At 53.4% G+C, this 25016-nt stretch overlaps 2 protein-coding genes across 5 annotated transcripts in view; both read right to left on the bottom strand.

Moving 5' to 3' along the window:
• The window catches only part of LOC144951054 (5'-AMP-activated protein kinase catalytic subunit alpha-2-like), a 37997-nt gene extending 14571 nt beyond the window's left edge, over window positions 1-23426 (bottom strand). The window contains exons 1-3 of one of the 4 annotated variants that reach the window (XM_078881270.1): window positions 23280-23295; window positions 17950-18021; window positions 6968-7251 (exon numbers count right to left, since the gene is read on the bottom strand). In XM_078881270.1, the coding sequence (XP_078737396.1) occupies window positions 6968-7208 (241 nt within the window). In that variant the 5' untranslated portion in view covers window positions 7209-7251; window positions 17950-18021; window positions 23280-23295. Of the gene's footprint in view, window positions 1-6967; window positions 7252-17949; window positions 18022-23279 lie in introns of those variants that run through there. The other 3 variants (XM_078881271.1, XM_078881266.1, XM_078881267.1) reach the window with 3 other exon arrangements.
• The window catches only part of LOC144947961 (UMP-CMP kinase-like), a 20099-nt gene continuing 4430 nt past the window's right edge, over window positions 9348-25016 (bottom strand). Inside the window, exons 3-5 of the mRNA XM_078877398.1 lie at window positions 17950-17961; window positions 10597-10675; window positions 9348-9369 (exon numbers count right to left, since the gene is read on the bottom strand). Coding sequence (XP_078733524.1) covers window positions 9348-9369; window positions 10597-10675; window positions 17950-17961 — 113 coding nt within the window. The remainder of the gene's footprint in view (window positions 9370-10596; window positions 10676-17949; window positions 17962-25016) is intronic.

Here is a 25016-nt window from a genome sequence, read left to right as displayed (position 1 = left end):
GCCCATGTATGCGTGCGTTCATCCGTGCGAGGATCTGCACAGTCCCCGTGTAGATCTGCGAGTGCATCCCTCTCTGTCCGCGTCAACGGTAGCATCCAGTAATTCATCGGTCGCTCCCAATCCTACCATCCCAAGTACAATTTTTTTTTTTTTTTACAATCAACTGCTGGATGAGCCCCTCCCCCTTTGTTGTTTAACGAGACCTCACGATAAAGTGTGCAGCGGGTGGGGGGGGGCAGAACCCATTCCAATAAAATCACCCCGCCACTTATAGTCAGCCGTGGCCTGGGCATCAACCTCTGACCCCGTGGGGTTCATTGCAAACAGGGGCAGCAGTGCCGTGCTGGCCGCTCGCTAACCGCACTTCAATTTCACAACAGTCGGAGTGTGGCTGCATGGGAAGGGTGGGGATGTTTGTCTTTGGTGGCAGCGATGATGGCGGTGTGGACGGACGATGACGACGTGGCGACGTGAGTGGGCACCGCGCGTGCACCGCGATCGCTCCCGTTGGTTTCGCCGGCTCCTGGCGGCTCGGACGTCGTGCGACGCAACGGAGGTCAACAGAAAGCACAGCCGCCACGCGCACGCACACACAGATCGCCACCCCCCCCCGCGTTGGCTCATGGACCACTGGGGCAGCCAAAGTAGAGGCAAGAGTCAAAGAAGAGATGTCGTGCTCCTGAACGAGCCAATCGGGGGAATCGCTGCTCTTTCTCCCATTCACTGCCCCGTGGTGGAAATTCCACATTCCTATGGACGGGGCAGGGTATACCCATAACCACAGGACGATCACCGTTCAGTTCCCTGCAAGGTGGTACTCGTTTAAAAATCGACCCAGAGAAGGATGGACAGGCAGTCAACCCCCCCCCCCCCGCCCCACCGGAGCGAGGAGGAGCGAGCCAACACTCACAAGCACCATTTAGAATCCGCACACGGACACGCAGGCGCAACACGAGGGTGGTGCGGTCAAGACCACGGCCCCCTTCGCCTCCCCGGTGCCGATGTTTCTACGCACCGCACCAGGTGCTCGGTTCGTTTATTAAAAAAATTTCAAAGGCCAAAGTCAAGCTTACGAGGAGAGGCCCAGGATCGGTTCCGGGATTTGCCAGCGGACGTCCGGATCGCCGGGTTTTCTATCGCGATGCGCCCAACTCTGCACGCCACCGCTGGCGGGACAAGTGCCGCTGTGAGGAGGGAGCACCGCTCCCCAGGAGGCGCCGACGGAGGCCGGCACGGCACACGGGAGGGGGGTGGGGAGCCAGCACCACGGCCGCACACGCACGGACTCGCAGGAGAGCGGGAACGAAGACCCCGCGTGCAAGCACACGTGCACCCGGCACAAATAAATAACAGCCACTGGATAAAGTAAACCCAAGGCCATTGGACTATTAGTAAAAAGCACGTGGTTTGCAGAACCCCCAATTCCCCCCCCCCCCATGCATCGCAGATCGATGCGAGCCACGCGGGGCCAACCAAGCGGAGGCCAGGCCACTATTTTTAAATCCTTTATATTAAGTTCACTTGCTTGCGCGCTTACGACCGTGCAAATCTTTCGGTCGTTTTTTAACCCACTTCCCGTGATCCAATCGAGCTGACATTTTGCACACAGACTCGTTGTGCGTGACAATTAATTTTCGTGAAATTTTTTTTCAAAAATTTTACACTTTAGGAAAAAAATAAATGATATTTAATTACCAATTGCTTAATGGTGGCAGGCAATCATCTGACCCATAGGTGGCAGCCATCTCAAGCCAGAGGACGAGAGGACTCTAGCCGCCACGCATATAAAGGATTTATAGTGAAAAACTTGGTTTTTACGGGTTAATTTTTTTTTATTTACCAGGTAAGGTCCTAACGGAGCTATATAGGAGCTCTCTTTTACAGAAACAGCCCACGCACGGGGCCGACCAAGCGGACCCAACGGGGGATCGTGTGACGTGCGGTGGGACGGGGAGACGGAGCGACGGGACAGACGGATGGACATGCACACCGATGGGATGGACCCACAAGAATGGAGGACGAAAACACGCGGAGACAAGTGGACACGGGATCGAGGAGGCAACGGAGGCACAAAGGATCTCGTACGCACGCACGCAAGCGAGCGAGCGACACACGGACGGACAGATGCGCCTTCTGCCGCTACACCATCACCCGTGGGGCCGGCGCTGGGGGGGTGGGGTGGCGATGGCGATGGCGATGGGTGTCCGGTTGCAGTCGCCCAAATGTCACAAGCGTCACATATTACACGATGCGCAGAATGCGCGTGCGGACAGCCACGAAAACTTTACAAGAGACAAAAACGAACGCTCGTGATGCACCTACACCGGGGGGTGGGGGGGGGGGGGGGGGGGGGGGGGGGGGGGGGGGGGGGGCAGGTCTCGGGGCTGCGGTCCAAATCACACCCCGCTGGAGCATTAGCGAAATTGTACTAATCGCAACAAAAACAAATAAAACGCAGCAATCATCGCCTCCGACGGTGAAGACTTGGCAAAGGGCTCTCCTGACAAAGCGCGTTGGGTACACAAGCAGAGACACAAAACAACCACCGCACGGACACACAAACGTCAACGGCACGAGGAGCAGGTTTCTCCGTGCGTAGCCAAGACCCCCCCCCCCCCCCCCGCAACACCCCCAAGCGCGGAGTCTTGGCCGTACCCACGGGGGCGAGTGCTGTTAGAGAGCAGCTCCGATAAACGCCGGCACATCTACGGAGGCGCGGGGGGGGGGGGGTGATCGGCACCGCGCCCGGCCGCCATTGGATCCTCCAAGTGTGGATTTATTCTTGTTGTTGTTGTTGTTCTAACATGCCACAACATTTTAAGGGCGAGTAGATCTAGGGAACCCCAGGACCGGTTCAGACACCTCGCGAGCAGAATATCGAATTCGGGGTCGCCGGGTTGGGCAGCGTTCTAAGCGCGACACTACCGCACGGCCGTGCACACACACACACGCACGCACACACGTACACACACACACACGTACACACACGTACACACACACACGGCGGGGGGGGGGGGCAGTCGTTCCTGGCCGTGTGAGCGAGATGCACTTTGCTCCGATCAGGGTCGCTCGGGTTCACGACCGGCGGAGAGAACCGGCAGTTCCAGGGCGGTGGTGGCGATTCTCGGAAAAGGGGGAAAACTGATAGCCGGGGGGGGGGGGGGAAATAACTGATATCCAAGCCCCCTACCCACGTGATCCAAGCAGGATGCAGGCCTAGCCACGATGCCCACTTGGAGCAAGACATCGAGTGACATCGTGTGACATCGTGTGCCATCGAGGAACGACCGTCTAGTCAACCGCCCCCCCCCCCAGCACACGAACCACCTGACTAGTCTCCAACACTGGCCCGAACAAACAGACTCATCCCCAACCAGAATTAGACACTCCGCCCGCACCCCTAACATCGTACGAGTACACCACACCACACCACGCGTCTGCAGGCCCACCCCAGGCCCAGCAATTCAACCCCGCACGGCGCTCCTCCTCCAGCCAGCGGACCCCCCCTTCTCTTCCGTCACTTCCCGTTTGCTTTTCAAGTTTTGGTTTCAACAGAGTCGCCGACACGCCAACGTGCGCTCGACACAGACCAACAGCGGTGGGCGGCGGTGGTGTCGTGGTTAGCACACGCCGCGCGACGGACCCAGCACAGCCACGCTCGATTACCCAGCCATGGCCATGACAGGCGTGAAGGATCTCAAACGGAGACTGGACAGAGCCTCCCCTAGGTCGACTCGGCCTTTAAAATGGCGAGTACCTGGCGCGGTGTGTGAAATCGTCATATTCACCACCTGACAGAATGATCCCCCGTGTGGGCCAACACAGGCTTACTAGTTGGCCTTGTCAGGAGGTGGCGGGTTTCAACGACACATTTAGATATATTTATTTATACGCGATCCAACCCAAAACAACCTCTATTATGGACGATATTGGTTTCTATACACCGCGCTAAAGCACGACTCGTTGAGGCCGAGTCTACCTAGGGGGGAGGCGCCCAGAAACCGGTTCAGGTTTCACGGAGCGCACGCACAGACCGCGCAAAAACAACGAGCGCACACGGAGGCAGGACGACGTTTGTGCACGTGGCCGGCAGGCCGAGCGCGACTCGTTAGGGGCCCGAGTGAGCCTCGGGCCCACGGACAGCAGAGCCACTCCGGTGCCGGACGGGGAGGGGGTGGGGCCATCAGCGGGAAGATTTTTTAGAGAAATATTTTTTGTAAAGAAACGGCGAGAGAGGTCACGGCGAGAGGTCACGGCGAGAGGTCACGGCGAGAGGTCACGGCGAGAGGTCACGGCGAGAGGTCACGGCGAGAGGTCACGGCGAGAGGTCACGGCGAGAGGTCACGGCGAGAGGTCACGGCGAGAGGTCACGGCGAGAGGTCACGGCGAGAGGTCACGGCAAGAGGTCACGGCAAGAGGTCGGGAGCCTCGGCGGGGAGCAGAGAGCCGCTCGCAATCACGGGGTCACGAGGTCATGGGGTCACGGGGTCAAATCCTGGTTTGGGGGCATGGGGGGGGGGGGTGGACACGGCCCATCATCCCTCCCGGAGCGGGTAAAACAAGTAATCGCTTGCATTTGACGATTAACAAAGAAATAAAATCTGTTGTTTATTTACTCAGAGTCACCCGAGATGACCAACAGGCATTTATTGTTCTGTTCACACATTCCTGGAACACAACCCCCCCCACACCCCCCCCAAGCCCAACCCGCATATCCGTTTCTGTAACTTAATGTTGCACTTGTGCTGCGATGGGTCTAACGATCTGCCCAAGAATGTTTTATTTAAATAAAAAACACACGCGGGTTTGTGTTGACACGTTTCTCAAGCGACAGAGTTTCTTTTGCGCCGATGTTTCTACTTCCTCCGTTTTAATACACGTTGCTTCCCCCCCCCCGCCCACCCCCATTTCCGTGACAACAAAGTTGCCAATGGAGACTCCTGCCCTGGTCTCTCAAGAGTCCCACAGCTGGTGACACAAAAAATCGACTTGAAAAACCAAAAGAGGCACTCTCTCTGTGGCCAAGTCGACAATGCTCGGTGTCCCACGGAGAATACCGGAGCGGAGCACCCCGGCACCCCGCCACAGGAACGTGGAATTTCCACCCTGGCTCTGCAGGGTACGAGCACCAATGGGCTCAATGCTTACGTGAACGGGAACTCAAAGAAGCGGACTGGACTACGGCATGTGTACGTTTAAAACTTCGTTCGCACCGTACGTTGCCAAAATCAGAGGTGTGCAGGGAAGGAACAAACGGAAAACACGAAACGCAGTCCTGAAGAAACGAGTCTGTCAATCTCGACGGTGATGTCTAAGCGCATCGCTCGAGTGGCTTCCTAATAATCGGATTGGAAGAGCGTTCCAGACGGCCGCAGGAGCGCGTATGAAAGCGCTTGGCAGCCAAAAGCCGCTGCTACTGCTGCTGCCGCTGCTACCGCTGCTGCTGCTACTGCCGCTGCCGCTGCCGCGAGGCTGACCGGAGATGGCGCGACGATGGTTCACACCTCCACGACGAGAGAGTGGCGGCGGCGAGGCATCGCGGATCATTTGCGGCGAGCACGTCGGCCTGTGCAATGGACGAGCGCGACGTGAGCGCGACGTTTCTCGTCCGGCAAACGGAACGATGGTGGAGTTCGGGGATGGACCCACGGTCGGATCTACGGCGTTGGAACTTAAAAACGCCGATCCTCACTCGGCAGGAGGGGAACGGGGATGCCGACAGCCCAGCTGATCCCGCAGCAGCCTGGGCCGGGAAGGACACTGCCATACAAAAGGGTCTCCACCCCCAGAGGAGTCAAAGGTTGGAAGAAGGTGGGGGGGACGGGGAAGCAAGACCCTACGCCTGGGCTCCGGGTGACAACACTGAAGATGCAAGCGGTGGAAAAAAATGTTGTCTAAAGTGTACAACAGCCCTGGGAGGCAGTGGAGGAAATTCCACCTTGCTATGGCGAGCTGGGGGGGGGGGGGGGTCACAGGGTTCGAACAGAGGGGTCGCCGACTTCACAGCGGAGGCGCTCCGACCGCCGTGCCACCACTCCCACCCCACGCGGGTTTAATATCGCGCTTTCAAAATTAAAAACCGGACACGCGCGACATTCCCCCCCCCCCCCATCACTCGTGTACAAAGACACGCGCTCACACAGCAGCGTATAGACGGACACGTTCGCGTGTCCACGCACACACACAAGCACACACAGCAGCGTATAGACGGACACGTTCGCGTGTCCACGCACGCACGCACACACAGCAGCGTATAGACGGACACGTTCGCGTGTCCACGCACACACACAAGCACACACAGCAGCGTATAGACGGACACGTTCGCGTGTCCACGCACGCACGCACACACAGCAGCGTATAGACGGACACGTTCGCGTGTCCACGCACGCACACACACACAGCAGCGTATAGACGGACACGTTCGCGTGTCCACGCACGCACGCACACACAGCAGCGTATAGACGGACACGTTCGCGTGTCCACGCACGCACGCACACACAGCAGCGTATAGACGGACACGTTCGCGTGTCCACGCACGCACGCACACACACAAGCACACGGTAATCAAGACTAAGATCCCTCCCCTCCCCCCCCCATGTAGCCTTTAGCAGACCGCTGGGGCAAGTGCTGCTAGCAGGCGTCGATTATTGCCAGCGTGTATTGCACTTGGCGTGCATCCACGTGTATGTAATATTGCTGAAATGTGAAACAGCACTGGGCCTCCCCTAGGTCGACTCGGCCCCAAATTAGTACCTGGTGCGGTTGTGTAAACTTCGCCACTGGGGAGACAAAGGCGGCCGGGTGCGGTGCTCGCCACTCACCCCCTCGTGTGCCGTGCCGGCCTTCATAAAGGAGCTACTCGCTAACGGCACTTGCCCCAACAGTCTGCCAAGGCTACACGGGGATCTTTGTCTTTGCACGTGTGCCCGTGTGCGTGTACTTGAACGTGCGCGCGAGAGAGACCTACCCTTGACCTTGCCGAACGTGCCGACCCCGAGCGTGTCGCCGAGGCTGTAGTGGCCGATCTTGTACCGCGCTTCGCGCCGGCCGTGGCCGCCGCTCCCGGCGCCCTTGCCGGGCAGCACCGGGGGGGCGAGCGGCGGCGTCGAGGACATCGCCAGCGGCGCAGACGTCGTCGCCGTTCCTCCTCCTCCTCCTCCTCCCCCGTGGCCCTTCCTGCCCACCATGGGTGGCTGATGGGCAGACATAGCCACACGCACACACACACACACACACGCCTCCTACAACCTCCTGTACAGACACACACACACAAACACAAACACACACGCAGGTATTCGTGAACGGACCACGCACTCAGGGTCCACGCGCACACACGGAGAGGAATGACGAACGGGCACAGGCCGGACGCCGACCACACGGACGCACAGGCAGAGAGCGGCACGCACGGCACGAGCTCCGCAAGAAACAAAATCCGCTGCGCAGAAGCACAGCCAGCAAATATCATCGACCACATACCGACACCGCACACCCATCCTCCCACCTCGAGCACACCCAGGCCAAGCATCCACCCTCCCACCCAATAACCCACTCACTCACTCCCACCCACCCACTCTCCCTCCCACCCAATAACCCACCCACCACCACCACCCACCCACCCAATAACCCACCCACCACCACCACCCACCCACCCAATAACCCACTCACCACCCACCCAATAACGCACTCACTCACTCCCACCCCCCACTCACCACCACCCAAAAACCCACTCACTCACTCCCACCCACCCACCCTCCCTCCCACCCAATAACCCACTCACCACCACCACCCACCCAATAACGCACTCACTCACTCCCACCCCCCACTCACCACCACCCAATAACCCACTCACTCACCACCATCCACTCACTCACCACCACCCACCACCACATAACCCACTCACCACCACCCACCCACTAACCCACCCATCCACCCACCTCACTCTCCCACGGCACCCCATAACCCACCCACCCACCCATTTCATTCACCCTCCAACCCAATACCCCACCTCGCTTACCCATAGAAAGGCAAAGATCCCTCCCCCCGTATAGCCTTCACCGACGTTTGGGGGCAAGTGCTGTTAGCGAGCACCTATGATGGGAGGCCGGAACGGCACAAGACGGGGCTGGGTTTGGCCAGCCCCAACGTACGTACGTCCGCGTGGTGATGTTTACACACACACACACGCCGCAACAGGTACAACCTCCATACAAAAACACCCCCACTAATAGACCAATCCACACACGACTCCATAATCATAGAACCCACCCACCACCCCCCCACCCACCTCGTCTGCAAAACACACCCCGCGGCCCGCAGCCACAACCCACCTCGTTCGCAAACGCCACCCAACATCTCCCCCCCTCCCGTAAACCACTCAAACGTGTCACCCGCAGGGAACGACGCAGGTGGTGGCGGCATTTGCAGCTTGTTGCAGCAGTTCACATTCCCCCGCCTGGTCTACAGGAGGTCGTGGGTTCAATTCCGACCCCGACGATGCCTGCTGCTACTGCTGTAGATTTGGAATTTGCGTCTCTGTCATCATCACAGTGGCTAGGAGATGTTAACTACCTCGCCTGGTATGCAGGAGGTTGTGGGCTCCATCCCCACTCCAGACGATGCCTGCTGCTGCATATTTGGAGCTTGCGTCTCTCGCTCTCTCCCCGTAGATTTCCAGTTTTTTCCCCCTCTCCACATTTAGAAAATCAACATCACGCGTTTAGAGCATTTGGCTGCTGTACATTGCCACGTGATAACGAAACTGCTGAGCCATCTTTTGTGGCCAGGTTGCTTCTGAAAAATCAGAGGAGCTACATCTCAGTGGGGCTTTACCACAGAGGAAAAAAAAATGTTTAACTCGGCGGCTGCCCTGGTTAATACCGCACGACATTTATTCCGTTGGGAATCACACAGCAGCAGCAGCAGCATCACCCCACCACTGCCAAAACTTGGCAGGACCCTCCTGACAAGAGCCGTGAGACTCTGAATGAGGCTTCCGTGGGTAAACAAGGAGTATTAAATAAAATAAAAACCCACCCCTCACCACCAACCACACAGCCGCCTCCTCACACACCCACCAAAGACCAAAGCCACACACCGAGACTCCACACAACCACCCACAGAGCTCACAACCCACACTGGAGCTCACCCTTGACCCACATTTTGACGCAGCCACTCGCAACCACCGCCCCCCGCCCCATTCGCCCACCACGCGTTGCTGGCCCATGCACCCGGCCAACGCCAACTGTAACAAGCAAGCCATGGATGCACATGGGCTCTTCACGGGATGACAACTCCGCCCGTAAAGCCGCACACAGCTCCACAACGCTGCACACACACGACTCCTGGGGCTAGAGTGCGGTCAGCGAGCGTCTACCAAGACCGGCGCGTCACACCGAACGGTGTTACAGACACGCGGCGCTCCGCTCGTTGTTGCGAGCGTCGCTCCTCCGCCCTCAGTTGCTGTTGGAAGGCGACTGCCCCCAACTGCCCTGTAGAGTCCTTCACGAGCCTCCTCCAGAGGCCGATCTTGACACCGCTGGTACCGGTCATCCGCAAGGCCACTCGGCTCCACATCCTTGTGAACCGCATCATTTTTAGCTGCATGAGCAACGCAGCTAAAAATGCAACTTTGCTTGCCGGAGGAGCTCGCCGATGATGGGACCGTGTCCAGATCTCTCACGGATCTGCGAGCTCCTCTAAACCAGCCAAGTGGGGCACGCACGCGCACACACATGCCACCGCACACACATGCCACCGCGCACACACATGCCAGCGCACACACGCAAAAGGTCGCCATCTATATTTGAATTAGCACCGTCCACAATCGTGCGACACACACACACACGAGACATCTACCTCCGTTTGTAAAATGGAAATGATTTTCTCACCAACCCAAGAGTTTCCAATTTAGGCGAAAACGACAATACTAACGGCGCGTCATTAAGCGCCGGTCGGTCACACCACGTGGCAGGGGGGGGGGGTCTCACCTCAACGGACACAAATTTGGACCGGATAATTTTACGTGGCCCAAACAACAACAAAAAGGGGGGAAAACAATAAAAACATTTCAAACGAATTATTTCGGGCGACAAAACCTACGACTACTCGTCATGGCGAACCGCTACGCGCCGGGTTGTTATTATTCTTACAAGCTGCTCGGCTTGCGAGAATCGGACGACATCGCACGTTATCCACGGTCAAAGGCCACGCGAGTTCACGCCGCAGGAGCCAATTGGGGGGAGGGGGGGGAGAAATAACAAAAGCACGCAACACTGGGCCACACGCTTCACATTAGACGCGGCAGAGGCGCAGCGGCGCCCTTGCGCAACAGCAGATCGCCCGCCCCGCTCGCTCGCCCGCCCGCCCCGAGTTCACCCCACGCCGAGTTGGCCGTCCCCGTCGCACCTGCACGCTAAATAAGGCAGCCGCTGTTATTGTTGTTGTTGCTGCTACCGCGAGGGGTAGGGGGCGGCTGCAATGGTCGCAGTGGGGCAATGGTGGAGACAACGCCACTTGAACGCGATTCCACAACAGCAAGGTCAGACCGGGGCTCGCGCAGACCTGTCACACACACACACACGAGACAAAGATACACACCCTCCCGCGCCCTCCCCATACAGCCGCAACAGGCCGTCAGGGCAAGCGTTGTCACCACTGTTCGTTGCAAACTCCGAACCTGCACACGGGCAAAGACGCAGACATTCACACAGGCGCAGGCAAAGACCCCCAGTAGAGCCTGCAGACTGTTGGGGCAAGGGCTGTTAGCGAGCACCTACGAAGGCCGGCAAAGGCACACCGAGGGGGTGGGTGGCCAGCACCACGCCCGACCGCCTTTGTAGAGTACCCAGCGGCGATGCTTACGCACCGCACACTCGTTTGAGGCTCCGTCAACAGAGCCGAGGTCCAAGACCGGTCCAGACATTGGTCACCAACTTTTGGGTGGGAATCCGACTCAGGTCGCCGGGTTCATAGCGCAGCGCACACAAACGCACGCACGCACACGCGCATTGTACGCACGCAAGTATTTTTGCGCGCGTTTGAGAGAGCGAGTGTGCGCGTGCATGGGCTTATGTGGGGGCGTGGGGAGCGGTGGTGCAGCGGTTAGCGCTACGCTACGAACCCGGCGACACGAGTTCGATTCCCGCTCACGGCCAACACCACCAGTGACGATTATCTGAACTGGTCACGGGCCTCGCGTAGGTCGACTCAGCCTCAAATGAGTACCCGGTGCGGTGTGTAAACATCGCCACTGGGAGACAAAGGCGGTCGGGCGTGGTGCTGGCCACCCACCCCCTCGTGTGCTGTGCCGGCCTTCATTAGGTGCTGCTCGCTAACAGCACTTGCCCCTGCAGCCTGTTAAGGCTACACGGGGGATGTTTGTCTTTATCTTTGATGTGGGCATGGAAGCGGCTAAACCACGCCCTGCCGTGCCGACCTTAAACTAGGTGCTCGCTAACAGCACTTGCCGACTGCCCGTTAAAGCTACACGTGTGCCAGTGTGCGTGTGCGTGTGCGCGCGTGTGGACAATACGTGCACACGCCAGCGTGCACTATTTATAGCACGCCACGAGCAGCATGCAGTCCCGCACGTACCCACGCCACACACGAGCCAGGTCAACGGAGGGCATCTTTAGTAGCGGGCAACAAACAAGACCGCGGAAACCTCGGCGAACCTCGCAATTACGCGGGGTAATGAACAAGTGCGTGGAGGCGGTGCGGAGAGGCTCGGAATCACACCCCCGTGTAGCCTCCATGGACTGCCGGGGCAAGTGCTGCTAGCAAGCAGCACCTGCGAGGTGGTGGGGGTCGGCACCGCGTCCCGGCCGCCTTTGTCTCCCCGGTGGCGACGTTCACCACACGCCTCACCGGGCACTCATTGGAGGCAGAGTCGGCTCAGGACCAATTCAGATCATCGTTAGCGGGGTAGTGGGAGCGAGCGGGAATGGAACTCGGGGGTCACCGGGTTATTTTTAAAGTTTAAAGTTTAATTTATTAGGTATAGAGCCCTGTGAGCCATTCGGCTCTTGAATCGGGTGCAACCGCAGCAAACAAAAAACATGAACAAGAAAACATCTTAAAGTGACTGAGTGCAAACAGAAAATCCAAGAAAAGACGGCAAAATGTTGCAGAAAAATCACCGTACACCAACCCTGTGTGCAATATCCCAGTGGGATGCAAGTCAGACACCAACAACCACAAGACAACTTAGATTATTTGCGCAGCGCGCCAAGCGCTGCACCAGCACTCGCCACGTGGAGGAGAGAACGCACGCACACAAGTTATTGACATTGAACGGACTTGGGCTGGGACGATGGACTTTTGGCGAGACTGGCATAAATAAATAAAAACGTGGCACGACGCGGCGATGACTTTTTCTTAAAATTAGTTTGGAGTAAACACGGAGCAGCCCTCGCGAAGGGGACGTGTGCTTGTTCTGGATTATGATTTGTTATCAGGCCGGCACTCTGGCAGGATTAGGTTCAATACGCTTTTCAAATGTCAAAGGTCGCCACCGAGTCGAGGAGGGGTGCATGGTCGCTTCTCCCCACGCACCAAACAAACCTCTCATTGCTCAGCGACTCTCTGGGTCCTTCGCTAAAGTCACAGAGGTGAAAATAACAAAACTAAATCACGACGTTTCGGAGGCAACACAAGCTTCCGTCATCAGGTGGAACAACCGCAGCAACATTGTTTACTGTAGTGGGCAGAGAGCGCTGTACGCGGCAAGCGATTATATAGGGCAAGAGCCAAGGAGGAGGGAGGCAGGAGGGGGGCGTGCGGAGTCGGGGGTTTAGATGTTGTCGTTAGTTTCTGTAGCTCCGAGGCTATTGGGATATCATATTAATAACATCCTTCTCGTGTGCTGTAGGTAACGGCTGGTGAGATACCTCGCATTGCACACCGATAAAAGCCAGGGTGCATGCTTGGCCATCGGGCGCTATTATTAATTTCAAATTACACATTGGAGCCGCATTCATCATAAAGCAATAAAAAAATTGGAAACAGTTCCCGGCTTACTATCGCACACCATCGCCTCCCGCGAGCGACATTCTCCCCGCGACTTTATTTCCTCTTCAACATCAGCGGCGCGGTTTCCAAGAGTGGGCAGGCAGATCGTAAAACATCCCGCCAAGGTTGACAGCGCCGGTGCAAGTTTAAAATCACGGACTACGACGCTCAGGGTTCCGCCGGTCGATCGATCGACGTACAGGCGACCAAGGTTGGTCCCCGCTGATATGTAAAAACAATGGGGTGGTTAACAGCTGCGTTAAGAAAACGTAACGGGCAACACCGCAATGACCCAGGGTACACGGTTGGGTGAGACCGCCCCAGCGCGGGAAATTAAGTTTCAGTTTTCATTTATTAGGATTTACCCTGCGAGACATTCGGCTCTTGATTTGGGTTCAAACGCAACAAACAATAAAATGACAAGATGCGCCGAAAGTTCATTGTACACAAATGTGAACATCGCGTGCGTAAACAATCAAATCCTACAGAAAACACAGCCCGTCCATGCTGCGTACAAAAAGTGCAAAACATTCCATTTCGATGTTTGATCCCAAGAACAATCCTAATACAATACAGATCACAATTTTAAGTATAAATCTGTACCAAATCAAAACATCGGGCCAAACCAAGCCCCTCTAAAACTTACTAAACAATGCTATATAAACAACGTAACAGTTTTCCCAACAAATGTCATTAAAAGTTTACAATAGCAACACACACACACACACAACACACATCACTAAACCTAGCATCCTTCGCGAGCTGCATAAGTCAATCCGTAACAGCCGGATCAACAACAACAACAACGCCACGTGGTTTCACCCACAAAACAAGACGCGGATCGAAAAAAGGCAAAGCAAGTTGACTCTCAAATGGGAGCAGTCGTGGATCTAGGATACCCAATTCTGCCAAACGCGGTGATGCACAGCCCTCGTTCCAAAGACAAGCAGAATGGTTCCTGGTCATTCCTTACAGAGCAAAGCAAAGCGAGTTGAACACGTAGCAGGCTTTCGCGACCAATATTATTCATAACAAAGTTGTTGGGTTAGATCGCGTTATTTATAAATGTGTCGTAACCCTCCACCACCCGACACGGCCAATCGGCAAAAAAGTGTCACGTTGACAAAAGACAAAATAGTTCACTACTTTAGCCCACGGGGTGTTGAGTGAAACCACAACATTTACAGTTTTTGATTACGACGTTTCGCTGGTCATTACATTCTGGCAAATTGCCCGATGATGGACGGAATTACCAGCGACACGTCGTACTCAAAAACTGTAAATGTTGTGGATTCACGCTTCAACACCCCGTGGGCTAAAGTAGTGAACTATTTTGTCTTTTGTCAACGTGACACTTTTTTGTCCGATTGGCCGTGTCGGGTGGTGGAGGGTTACGACACATTTGATAAATAACGCGATCTAACCCAAAACACCTTTATTATGAATCAAAGCAAAGCGGCATCTCTTCACTTAGTCAACCTAAGCAAAGACAAAGGATCCCCCTGAAAGCATTACACTATTGGGGCAAGTGCTACTCACAAGCAGTGCCTATGAAGGCCGGCACGGCACACGAGGGGCTGGGTGGGTGGCCAGCACCACACCCGGCCGCCTTTGTCCCCCCGCAGTGGCGATGCTTTTACACACCGCGCCAGATACTCATTTGAGGCAGAGCCGACCTAGGGGAGGCCCAAGACCGGTTCAGACAATCTGGTCACCTGGTGTTGGCCGCGAGCGGGAATCGAACTCGGGTCGCCAGCTTCGTAGCGGTGCGCTCACCACGACAATCGCTGCAGAGCCCACGTCACCCCAACGCTTGTATCCCTCCACCGGCTCTCCCCAATTGAACAAGCCCAGGCTCAAGGCCTTCCCCTTTTCTTCTTCCCGAGCGCACCGACTGTTTCCGTACAGCGGCTTGCGAGGCGACCGCTTTTGTACTTGTGTATGTAGAGCTTCTGTCGCACCGTACGTAACCAACCGTGCGAAACCGGAGGTGCGGGAGAAGATAAACAAAAAGCAGTTCTAAAGAACTGGAGTTTTCAATTAAGACTTTTTAACAGTCCTTAGCTCCAGTGGCCTCCTAATATTGGAAGGAAGAACGTTCCAGACGGCCGCAGAAGCACATCCGAAAGCCGTCTCAAAAAAAATGCAAACTCTACCCAAAGTGGGTCGCACACGAACACCCATGGACTTGCCACAGACCCATGGACTCGTGCAGAGGCCAATGAGCTCACAGAGACCCGTAGAATCGCACAGAGCCACAGCCTGACAGGGTCTTACCACCGACCTCGTAACTAAATCAAACGCGCCCCGTGTTTGTGTGTGGCGTCTTGAGATGCGGTTGTATTTATACGCCGTGTAAATACGAAGCCTTTGCGATTCCCCTCCGGGGCAAACCTCTACATGGTCACGATACGAGGGGAGTGGGGGGGGGGTCACCGGTCAGTGGACGTCGCGACCTCTAGCGGCTGCAGGGGTCGTGGTCAAACAAAACCGCACCCGGTCCGGAGCACAAATGGCATCAATTCTCACAGCCACGTTGAGCTCAGACAATTTGCTGCGAAACTGCATCCAAGCATCACCAGGACGCGACCGAGGAAGGCGGTAACAAGCCAGGAAGTCCGAATGACTTGCGATTTCTTTCTTATTATTTGAAGACTGAAAAAAAAAAATTTATTTCAAGACTGAATTTTTTTTCTCAGGACAGAATTTTTTTTTTCAGGACTGAAAATACATAAATCGTTCAATCCAAACATGAACAATGCATCACGTCAGCTGCAGGAGATCTACACTTTAGGACAAATCCCCCGTTCGCTCATAGCTTTGGGGTTCACCTAAAGTGGGTTCTCGTTTCATTTCATGTCCAAACATTGCGGCGTTTGCCACAATGCAAGGGCGTGCGAGACGGCACACCAATCGGCAACTCAAATCCCAAAGCAATTGGGACTCCAGCAAAGTGACAGCCCACTAATCCCCCCCCCCCCGCTCCCTATGCAGAAGTACAAGGACTGAACACGAACTCCACAATGCTGCACAAGCTGTTCCAAGAAGGGTGTGAAACCCCAACTCCCAACACGCCAAATGAACATTCAAGTACAGCGGTACCTCGGTACACGACCGCTTTGGTATACGTCGAATTTGGTACACGTCGTGTTTTGACGAGAAAAACATTTCTTAGGATACGACGTCTTGCTAGAACTTGTATGGGTCGGGATCAGAGGTCGCAAACGGGTTTTGATTCCTTACCCATACCCGGCCGCACTAGGGTCTCAAACGGGTACCCGCACCCGTACCCGGGTACGGGTAGCCGATTGCGACCTCTGGGATGAAGCCATGTTGCAGGCGAGGGTGGGTTGATTCTAGGAACTTGAATTGTGAGAAGAGACAAGACGTTGGGAAATGAGTGACAAACGGTGACTCACCAGTGACTCACGGTCTACCCGTACCCGTACCCGGCCGCACCAGGGTCGCAAACGGGTACCCGTACCCGGCCGGGTACGGGAAGCTGGGTATCGGGTAGGGTACGGGTATCGGGTACCCGGTTGCGACCTCTGGTCGGGATGAGTCACCGCGTAGACCCCCCCCCCCCCCCGTTCACGACTGAAACAAAGCGCCGCTCCTCAGTCTGCCTGTAGATCTCGTGCAGTGCACAACCCTTGCTGCTATAACGCCGTGAATTTTCACGTGTTTGTTTGTCATTTTAACGTGAATTTTTTGTGAATTAATTCAACTCCTCTCAACAAGCTAAAGTGATGTTGAATTTTAATTTATGTATGCATTTTAGTAATAAGTAGTATCTAAATTATTTTATACAACCCCATTAATGTATAATATGCCATATAAAATATCATTTATTACACTCTAGAACGGATTATTTCCTTTCACTTTATGTCTTATGGGAAAAATTCGTTTGGTGTCTACGTCATTTTCGGTACAAGTCCTCTGACCTTCTGGAACAAACTAACGACGTAGACCGAGGCACCACTGCAATTCACTCATTCCGTCTTGCCGCATGAAAACAGCGGGCGGCAGCCACTCACCAGGAACAAACACACAAAGACAAAGATCCCCCGTGTAGCCTTGACAGACTGCCGGGGCAAGTGCTGTTAGCGAGCACCTATGAAGGCCGGAACGGTACACGAGGGGTGGGTGGCCAGCACCACGCCCGACCGCCTTTGTCTCCCCAGTGGCCATGTTCACACACCACACCAGATACTCATTTGAGGCCGAGTCGACCTAGGTGAGGCCCAGGACCGGTTCAGATAACCGTCACTGGCGGTGTTGGCCGTGAGCGAGAATCGAACTCGGGTCGCCGGGTTTATAGAGCAGTGTAGCGCTCACCACGACACCACCGCTCCCCACACACACACAGACGAACGTCCGCTACGGGAGACCTGGGTACAATCATAGGAACGAAATGCACCTTCACGCGAGAGAGGACAGACCCCATGGTGCTCATCTCCCGCTTTACCGCCCCGTGCAACGAGCGGTGGACATTCCACATTCGTATGGCGGGGGCAAGTCTACCCATGATACAAAAATCACTTGACTTCCCCCGCAGAGTGGTGCTAATTTTATCGACCCCCAGGGAGGGAGAGATGATGGGCCGGGTCAACCTCCCCACCCTCCCCCCATCCCGGATTTGAATGTGTGAGCTCTCCATTGCGAGCTGCATCGCACTACCGATGAGCTGGCAGGCCAATACCAATTCTATTAGCGAAGTAAGAACTTTTTTCACCAGTTCAAAAATGTATATTTCGGCTAAGATCAAACACAGAGACAAAGATCCCCTGTGTAGCCATCCAACGGAATGCTCACCTGGGTACAGCGATGTTAGCGAGCCCCTACGAGGAAGACAATACGGGGCTGCAAAGCCTCTATGCAGCAGTGGATAGAGAATGGCTGCGTGGGTCTATGTGGAGAGGAAGCTCCGATAGCACTCACCTCGGACGCGGCCTGCGGCAGACACCCGGTTTATAGCGCAATAAGGAAACCACGACAACCACCGCCACCAGCCTGCGACACACACACACACAAATACACGGGTTAATGCAATCCAGGTAGTCCTCAACTTGCGATGGAGATGCGTTACGACGACCCCATCATCGCAAGTCGAAAATATCGCAAGTCGAAGATGGCCTCGCCTGCCCAGGAGTCTTAAAGAATGGTGATAATTTAGCAAAACAGAGCAATTTACAGTAGCGTACTGTATAAACTATATACCGTATGTATTTATTAATTACAATACTGTATTGCACAGTAAAATGTAAAGTAAAAGCAAGGTAAATTCTGAGCCTAACTATATGAACTGCAATTTAATAGAAAGTTTTTTCAGGAAACAATCCCATCGGCTATAAAAAAAAAACTTGTAACATTCATTGAACGTATCGTGGTGACAATATAATAAAATCTTACGCTGCTGCGTTTGCCTGCCGCGCGAAATTAAAAATATTTTACAATGTTGTCGTATCGCCATCGTAAGATCGAAATATCGTAAGTCGCACCATCTTAACTCGGGGACTATCTGTAAATATACACACCATACATAGGTGTTTTCTGGTGAGGATTTCGTAAACATAAAAAAATGGGTCGTTAAACCCGCCGCCACCACCAATTAATGAGGGTTGTCAAGCAAACAAAACACGCGACTTCGTGAATAGTTCAGCAGTAAGTGGTGTTGCAGAGTAAACCCCACAAAATGTACAATGCTTTGCATGGTAATATCCACCCCAAACATGCACCCGGTGGTCAATAAAAAGTTGCACACACGTGGCCAAACACACAAATGCGCACACCTGACCAGGATTCATAAAGACGCATCCACTACTTTTGCGTTAAAATGTACCCGTTTGGGGAAAACAAAGTGTGCCTCGTAGGCTGGAGACTAAAAAGGGGTGAAGTTGTCTCGCGATTACAGATAAACCCCCCCCGGGTAAGATGCAATTAAAGGTTTAAAGAAAAAGCAAATGTAAGCGATTTAATCCGGCAGAAGCGGATAAAACACGCGCCAACACTGCACATAACTGGCACCAAAAATTCATCGACGGCTGGCAAGCGACATTTTATGAATAGAATTGGCTCGTGAAACAAACATCACAAGGTTGGAGATGCAGGTGGGGAGTGAGAGACAGACCGAGAGAGATTCTCATGGTTCACCAATGTGATACATCGGTCAGGCGAGCTCTGGTCATTCCCGCAGTAGCGGGAGGTCATCGAACAAGCCGGTCACTGCGTGGCACGCTTTCAGACGCTCTCTGCACTACACACGACGAGATGCCACACTACTATAGACGACAACTTTGACTTGCCATCGAACTAAGACGGTAACCGCATCGCACGCATTCAGGCGCGCTTCTGCGGCCGTCTGGAACGCTCTTCCTCCGATATTAGGAAGCCACCGTTATCGAACAGCGTCTACACTTCTAAAAAAAAAAATACAGGATTCTTTCGCACCACTTTTGGGCGTTGTAAATTTGCGGTCCTTCCCCGCTGGTGCGAAAGAAATCCAACACGCGCACACAGACATCACACGGTCGCGAGATGGACACGGGTCATCCAGCAGCGGATAGAGAATGGCTGATGATGTTTTTAGCAACGGGTGGTGACGACCCACGCTCGATTACAACTGGTCTACCCAGGGAAGCCTCAAACCAGCTCAAGGATTTATATCAGGAGGGGGCCTGCCACAGTTTTACCCCGGTAATTTGGGAGTATTTATCCTTTCCGATATTTGGCAAATTTAAGACGACGATGCCCGCCCACCACGGCGATGTTCAATATGTAACCTCCACTGCGGAGCGAGAGGGCGAGTGATATTTCAAATAGTCAATACTATTTTTTTATTACACGCTTTTATTTAACTCAATACGTCTGTTGTCGTATCCTTAAAAAATCTTGTAGCTCAATTTGTACCCCTTTCCCAATGTGCCATCGACTGCAAACTTGGTATACTTATGTCATACTGATGACATGACTATATTCTAACATAAAAAAGCCAAAATATATATTTTTAACATTTTACACGCTTTTAACTCACTGTCTGTTGTCGTATCCTCAAATCTTGCAACTCAAATTCAACCGTCTTCCCAACGTCGTATCGACTACAAACTTGGTATAGTTATGTCATATTGATGACAATACTATATTCTATCATAACAATTAAAAAAATGTTTTTAAACAATCTTTTTAACGGCTCTAATTGTCCACGCTCAACTCGCGTTGCCTGTAAATCACCACGTGGTCCCTGACGTCACGGCAAGCCACGCCCAGGGGCGGGGGATGTGGAAGGAGGGGAGGGGCGATGGGGGAAGGGGCAGCTCGGACAGTACATCTCATTAAAAGCGTGTTTTTTTTAAAGTATTTTTTTATATTTAATTTTTACACAATTTGTTTTATTTCACCAGGTAAGACCCCACACAGAGCTGGATCTAGGCATTTTCCAGAAGCAACCTGGCACACCACAAGTGATAGCTCAACTTGGTGGCTTACAGCGTTGACATTTATAGCAGCAGACAAACTTTATTTAGACACGCAAACTCCAAATATACAGCAGCAGATATCGTCAGGGTCGGGATCGAACCCACGACCTCCTGTATACCAGGCGAGATAGTTAACATCTCCTAGCCACCGTGATGATGAGAGAGAGACGCAAACTCAAAATATACCAGCAGGCATCGTCAGGGTCGGTATCCAACCCACAACCTCCTCTATACCAGGCGAGGTAGTTAACATCTCCTAGCCACCGTGATGATGATTAGAGAGAGACGCAAACTCCAAATATACAGCAGGTATCGTCAGGGTCGGCGAACCCACGACCTCCTGTAGACCCAGGCGAGGTAGTTAACATCTCATAGCCACCCTGCTGATGATGATGATGAGAGACGCAAACTCCATATATACCAGCAGGCATCATCAAGGTCGAGATCGAACCCACGACCTCCTGTATACCAGGCGAGGTAGTTAACATCTCATAGCCACCCTGATGATGATGATGAGAGACGCAAACTCCATATATACCAGCAGGCATCGTCAGGGTCGGGATCGAACCCACGACCTCCTGTAGACCAGGCGAGGTAGTTAACATCTCATAGTCACCGTGGTGCGCCCACGGGATTATTCAGGGCTGCCTGGCGGATCCCGACCACGAACCCCGTGATTACACTTTTTCTGGCATAAGGTATTCCAACGGTTTTAAGGTAATTTTGGGGCGCTGATTCCAAATCTGGCATCAGTTTTTGTCTATCACATCAGCTTTTTGAGATTTCAAATATTGCATTTTCAATAAAAAGAAGAAAAATATTAAATAAATGTGGATATCTACATAAAATGATTTTATAAACACACCATCCTAAAAATACAGCACCATATTTTAACACTAAAACAGTCACTGACTCGCAACAACTTGCGATCATAAGTGACAGAGTTAATTTCGGGTAAAATCAATGAAAATGGGGTATGCCGATAGCATAAAAATGAGATGTGATGGAGCAAATCTGAGATCAGATTTGGAATCGGCACCATGAAGTTAGTCTAGAACAGCTGCAAAAGTCCAGGCCAGAAAAATGTGTTTTTTGTTGTTGACCTGTGTTATCAAACCAATCCGCGGAACACAGCCCGCGACATCAGGGCCCATGTCCACCTGCGATCATCCCACAAGCGAAAATTGATTTATAGAAAAAAAAAATCCGTCTTTACGTCCCTCTCAAAGTTTACTAAATAAATGGGAAGTATCTTACAGAAAAAAATAAAATCTGACCGAAACGACACGACGTACATTGCAAGAAGAGTTAAAAAGTAAGTTGACATTACAGTACATTAAAAACAACCTTAAACCAATGGGGGCATCGAACAAATTAAGAGTTTACCAAACAGCGCAGTAAGATAATAAATAAATCCATATTTAACTGGCGCACTCTGCCACTGTATATACAGTGGCATTACCACGTGCGTTTAACATGGCCCACCACCATCAACACCACCATCATACTGAAACAACACCACCACCATCAACCATCATACTGAAACACCATCTACACCACCATCATACTGAAACACCACCATCATACTGAAACAACAACACCACCATCAACCATCATACTGAAACACCATCTACATCACCATCACTGAAACACCACCATCATCATCATCACCACCATCATCCCCACCATCAGCACCATCATACTGAAACACCACCATCATACTAAAACACCACCGCCATCATACTGAAACACCACCGCCATCACAATCAGCACCACCATCATACTAAAACACCACCGCCATCACCATCATACTGGAACACCATCACCATCATACTGAAACACCATCACCATCATACTAAAACACCATCACCATCATACTGAAACACCATCACCATCATACTAAAACACCATCACCATCATACTGAAACACCATCACCATCATACTAAAACACCACCGCCATCACCATCATACTGGAACACCATCACCATCATACTGAAACACCACCATCATCACAATCAGCACCACCATCATACTAAAACACCACCGCCATCACCATCATACTGGAACACCATCACCATCATACTGAAACACCATCACCATCACAATCAGCACCACCATCATACTAAAACACCACCGCCATCACCATCATACTGGAACACCATCACCATCATACTGAAACACCATCACACTGAAACACCACCATCATCACAATCAGCACCACCATCAGCACCACCATCATACTAAAACACCACCGCCATCACCATCATACTGGAACACCATCACCATCATACTGAAACACCATCACCATCACAATCAGCACCACCATCATACTAAAACACCACCGCCATCACCATCATACTGGAACACCATCACCATCATACTGAAACACCATCACACTGAAACACCACCATCATCACAATCAGCACCACCATCAGCACCACCATCATACTAAAACACCACCGCCATCACCATCATACTGGAACACCATCACCATCATACTGAAACACCACTATCACCCACCATCATACTGAAACATCATCACCATCATCATACTGAAACACCACCATCACCCACATCACCATCACCCACCATCACCATCATACTGAAACACCACCACCACCATCATACTGAAACAACACCACCACCATAAACCACCATCACCATCATACTGAAATACCACCATCACCATCATATTGAAGCACCACCACCATCACCCACCACCGCCACCATCACCACCGCCATCGCTCTGCAATGCACGTGCATGTGAACGCGGGCTACGGGGTCCGAACCCGGACCTTGACAAGTGGGGAAGAAGCCGCCGCCTGCTGCTGCTGTTGCTGCTGCTGCTGTTGCTGCTGCTGCTGTTGCTGCTGCTGTTGCTGCTGCTGTTGCTGCTGCTGCTGTTGCTGCTGCTGTTGCTGCTGCTGCTGCTTGCTGCTGACGACTGCTGCTTGCTGCTGCTGCTGCTTGCTGCTGACTACTACTGCTGACGACTGCTGCTTGCTGCTGCTGCTACTGCTGCTGTTGTTGTTGTTGTTGCTGCTGTTGCTGCTGTTGCTGCTGCTGACTACTACTGCTGACGACTGCTGCTTGCTGCTGCTGTTGTTGTTGCTTCCCGTTCGGCCTCGCAGGCCGAGGGGCGGGGTTTATAGCGGCGTCACGTGGGGGGGAGGGGGGTGGGGCAGGAGGGGGGCGGGGGGAGGAGGGGGAGGGGTGGGGGGAGGAGGAGGGGCGGGGGGAGGAGGGGGGAGGGGTGGGGGGAGGAGGAGGGGTGGGGGGAGGAGGGGGAGGGGTGGGGGTAGGAGGAGGGGGTGGGGGGGAGGAGGAGGGGTGGGGGAGGAGGAGGGGTGGGGGGAGGAGGAGGGGTGGGGGGAGGAGGAGGGGTGGGGGGAGGAGGGGGAGGGGTGGGGGGAGGAGGAAGGGAGGGGTGGGGGGAGGAGGAGGGGTGGGGGGAGGAGGAGGGGTGGGGGGAGGAGGAGGGGTGGGGGGAGGAGGAGGGGGAGGGGTGGGGGGGAGGAGGGTGAGAGGGGGCGGGGTGGGGGGAGGAGGAGAGGTGCGTTCAAGTTCAAGTTCATGTATTAGGTATTTCCCTGTGAGCCATTCGGCTCTTGAATCGGGTGCAACCGCAACAACCAAAAAGAAAACATCTTAAAGTGACTAAGTGACTGAGTGCAAACAGAAAATCCAAGAAAAGACGGCGAAATATTGCAGAAAAAGCACCGCACACCAACGCTGTGTGCAAAAATCCCAGTGGGATGCAAGTCAAACAACAACAACAACAACCACAAGACAACTTAGATGAAGGCCATCAGCCTAACTCTGTACTACACCAAACAAACATGGCCAACCAATACACTTTGCGTGGAGGAGGGGTGGGGGCAGGAGGGGGGGGGGGGTTCAGGAGGGGTGGGGGGAGGAGGGTGAGAGGGGGTGGGGAGAAGAGTTCAAGTTCAAGTTCATTTATTAGGTATAGCCCTGTGAGCCATTCAGCTCTTGAATCGGGTGCAACCGCAACAAACAAAAAACAAAAACATGAACAAAAAAAACATCTTAAAGTGAATATGTGACTAAGTGCAAACAGAAAATCCAAGAAAAGACAGCAAAATATTGCAGAAAAAACACCGCACACCAACGCTGTGTGCAAAAATCCCAGTGGGATGCAAGTCAAACAACAACAACAACAACCACAAGACAGCTTAAATTAAGGCCATCAGTCTAACTCTGTACTACAACAAACAAACATGGCTAAACCAATACACTTTGCGAAATCACCAAAATAAAGCCATGAAAGCAATGAAAAAGCAATCATAGGAACTGTGACAGAATTTTCACAATAAATGGCATAAACAACATGTACTACCAAAGAGGAGGGGAGGGTGGGGGGTGGTGGAGGGGGTGGGGGGGGGTGGAGGGGGTGGGGGGATGTGGGGTGGAGGGGGGTGGGGGGATGTGGGAGGGGTGGGGGTAAGTGGGGGGGTGGAGGGGTGGGGGGATGTGGGGTGGGGGGTGATGTGGGGGGGTGGAGGGGTGGG

Source organism: Lampetra fluviatilis, chromosome 3 (assembly GCF_964198595.1).
Source record: "Lampetra fluviatilis chromosome 3, kcLamFluv1.1, whole genome shotgun sequence".
NCBI classification, from domain to species: Eukaryota; Metazoa; Chordata; class Hyperoartia; order Petromyzontiformes; family Petromyzontidae; genus Lampetra; species Lampetra fluviatilis.
The sequence above is the reverse complement of the archived record's forward strand: the minus strand, read 5'-3'. Positions and strand labels throughout refer to the sequence as shown.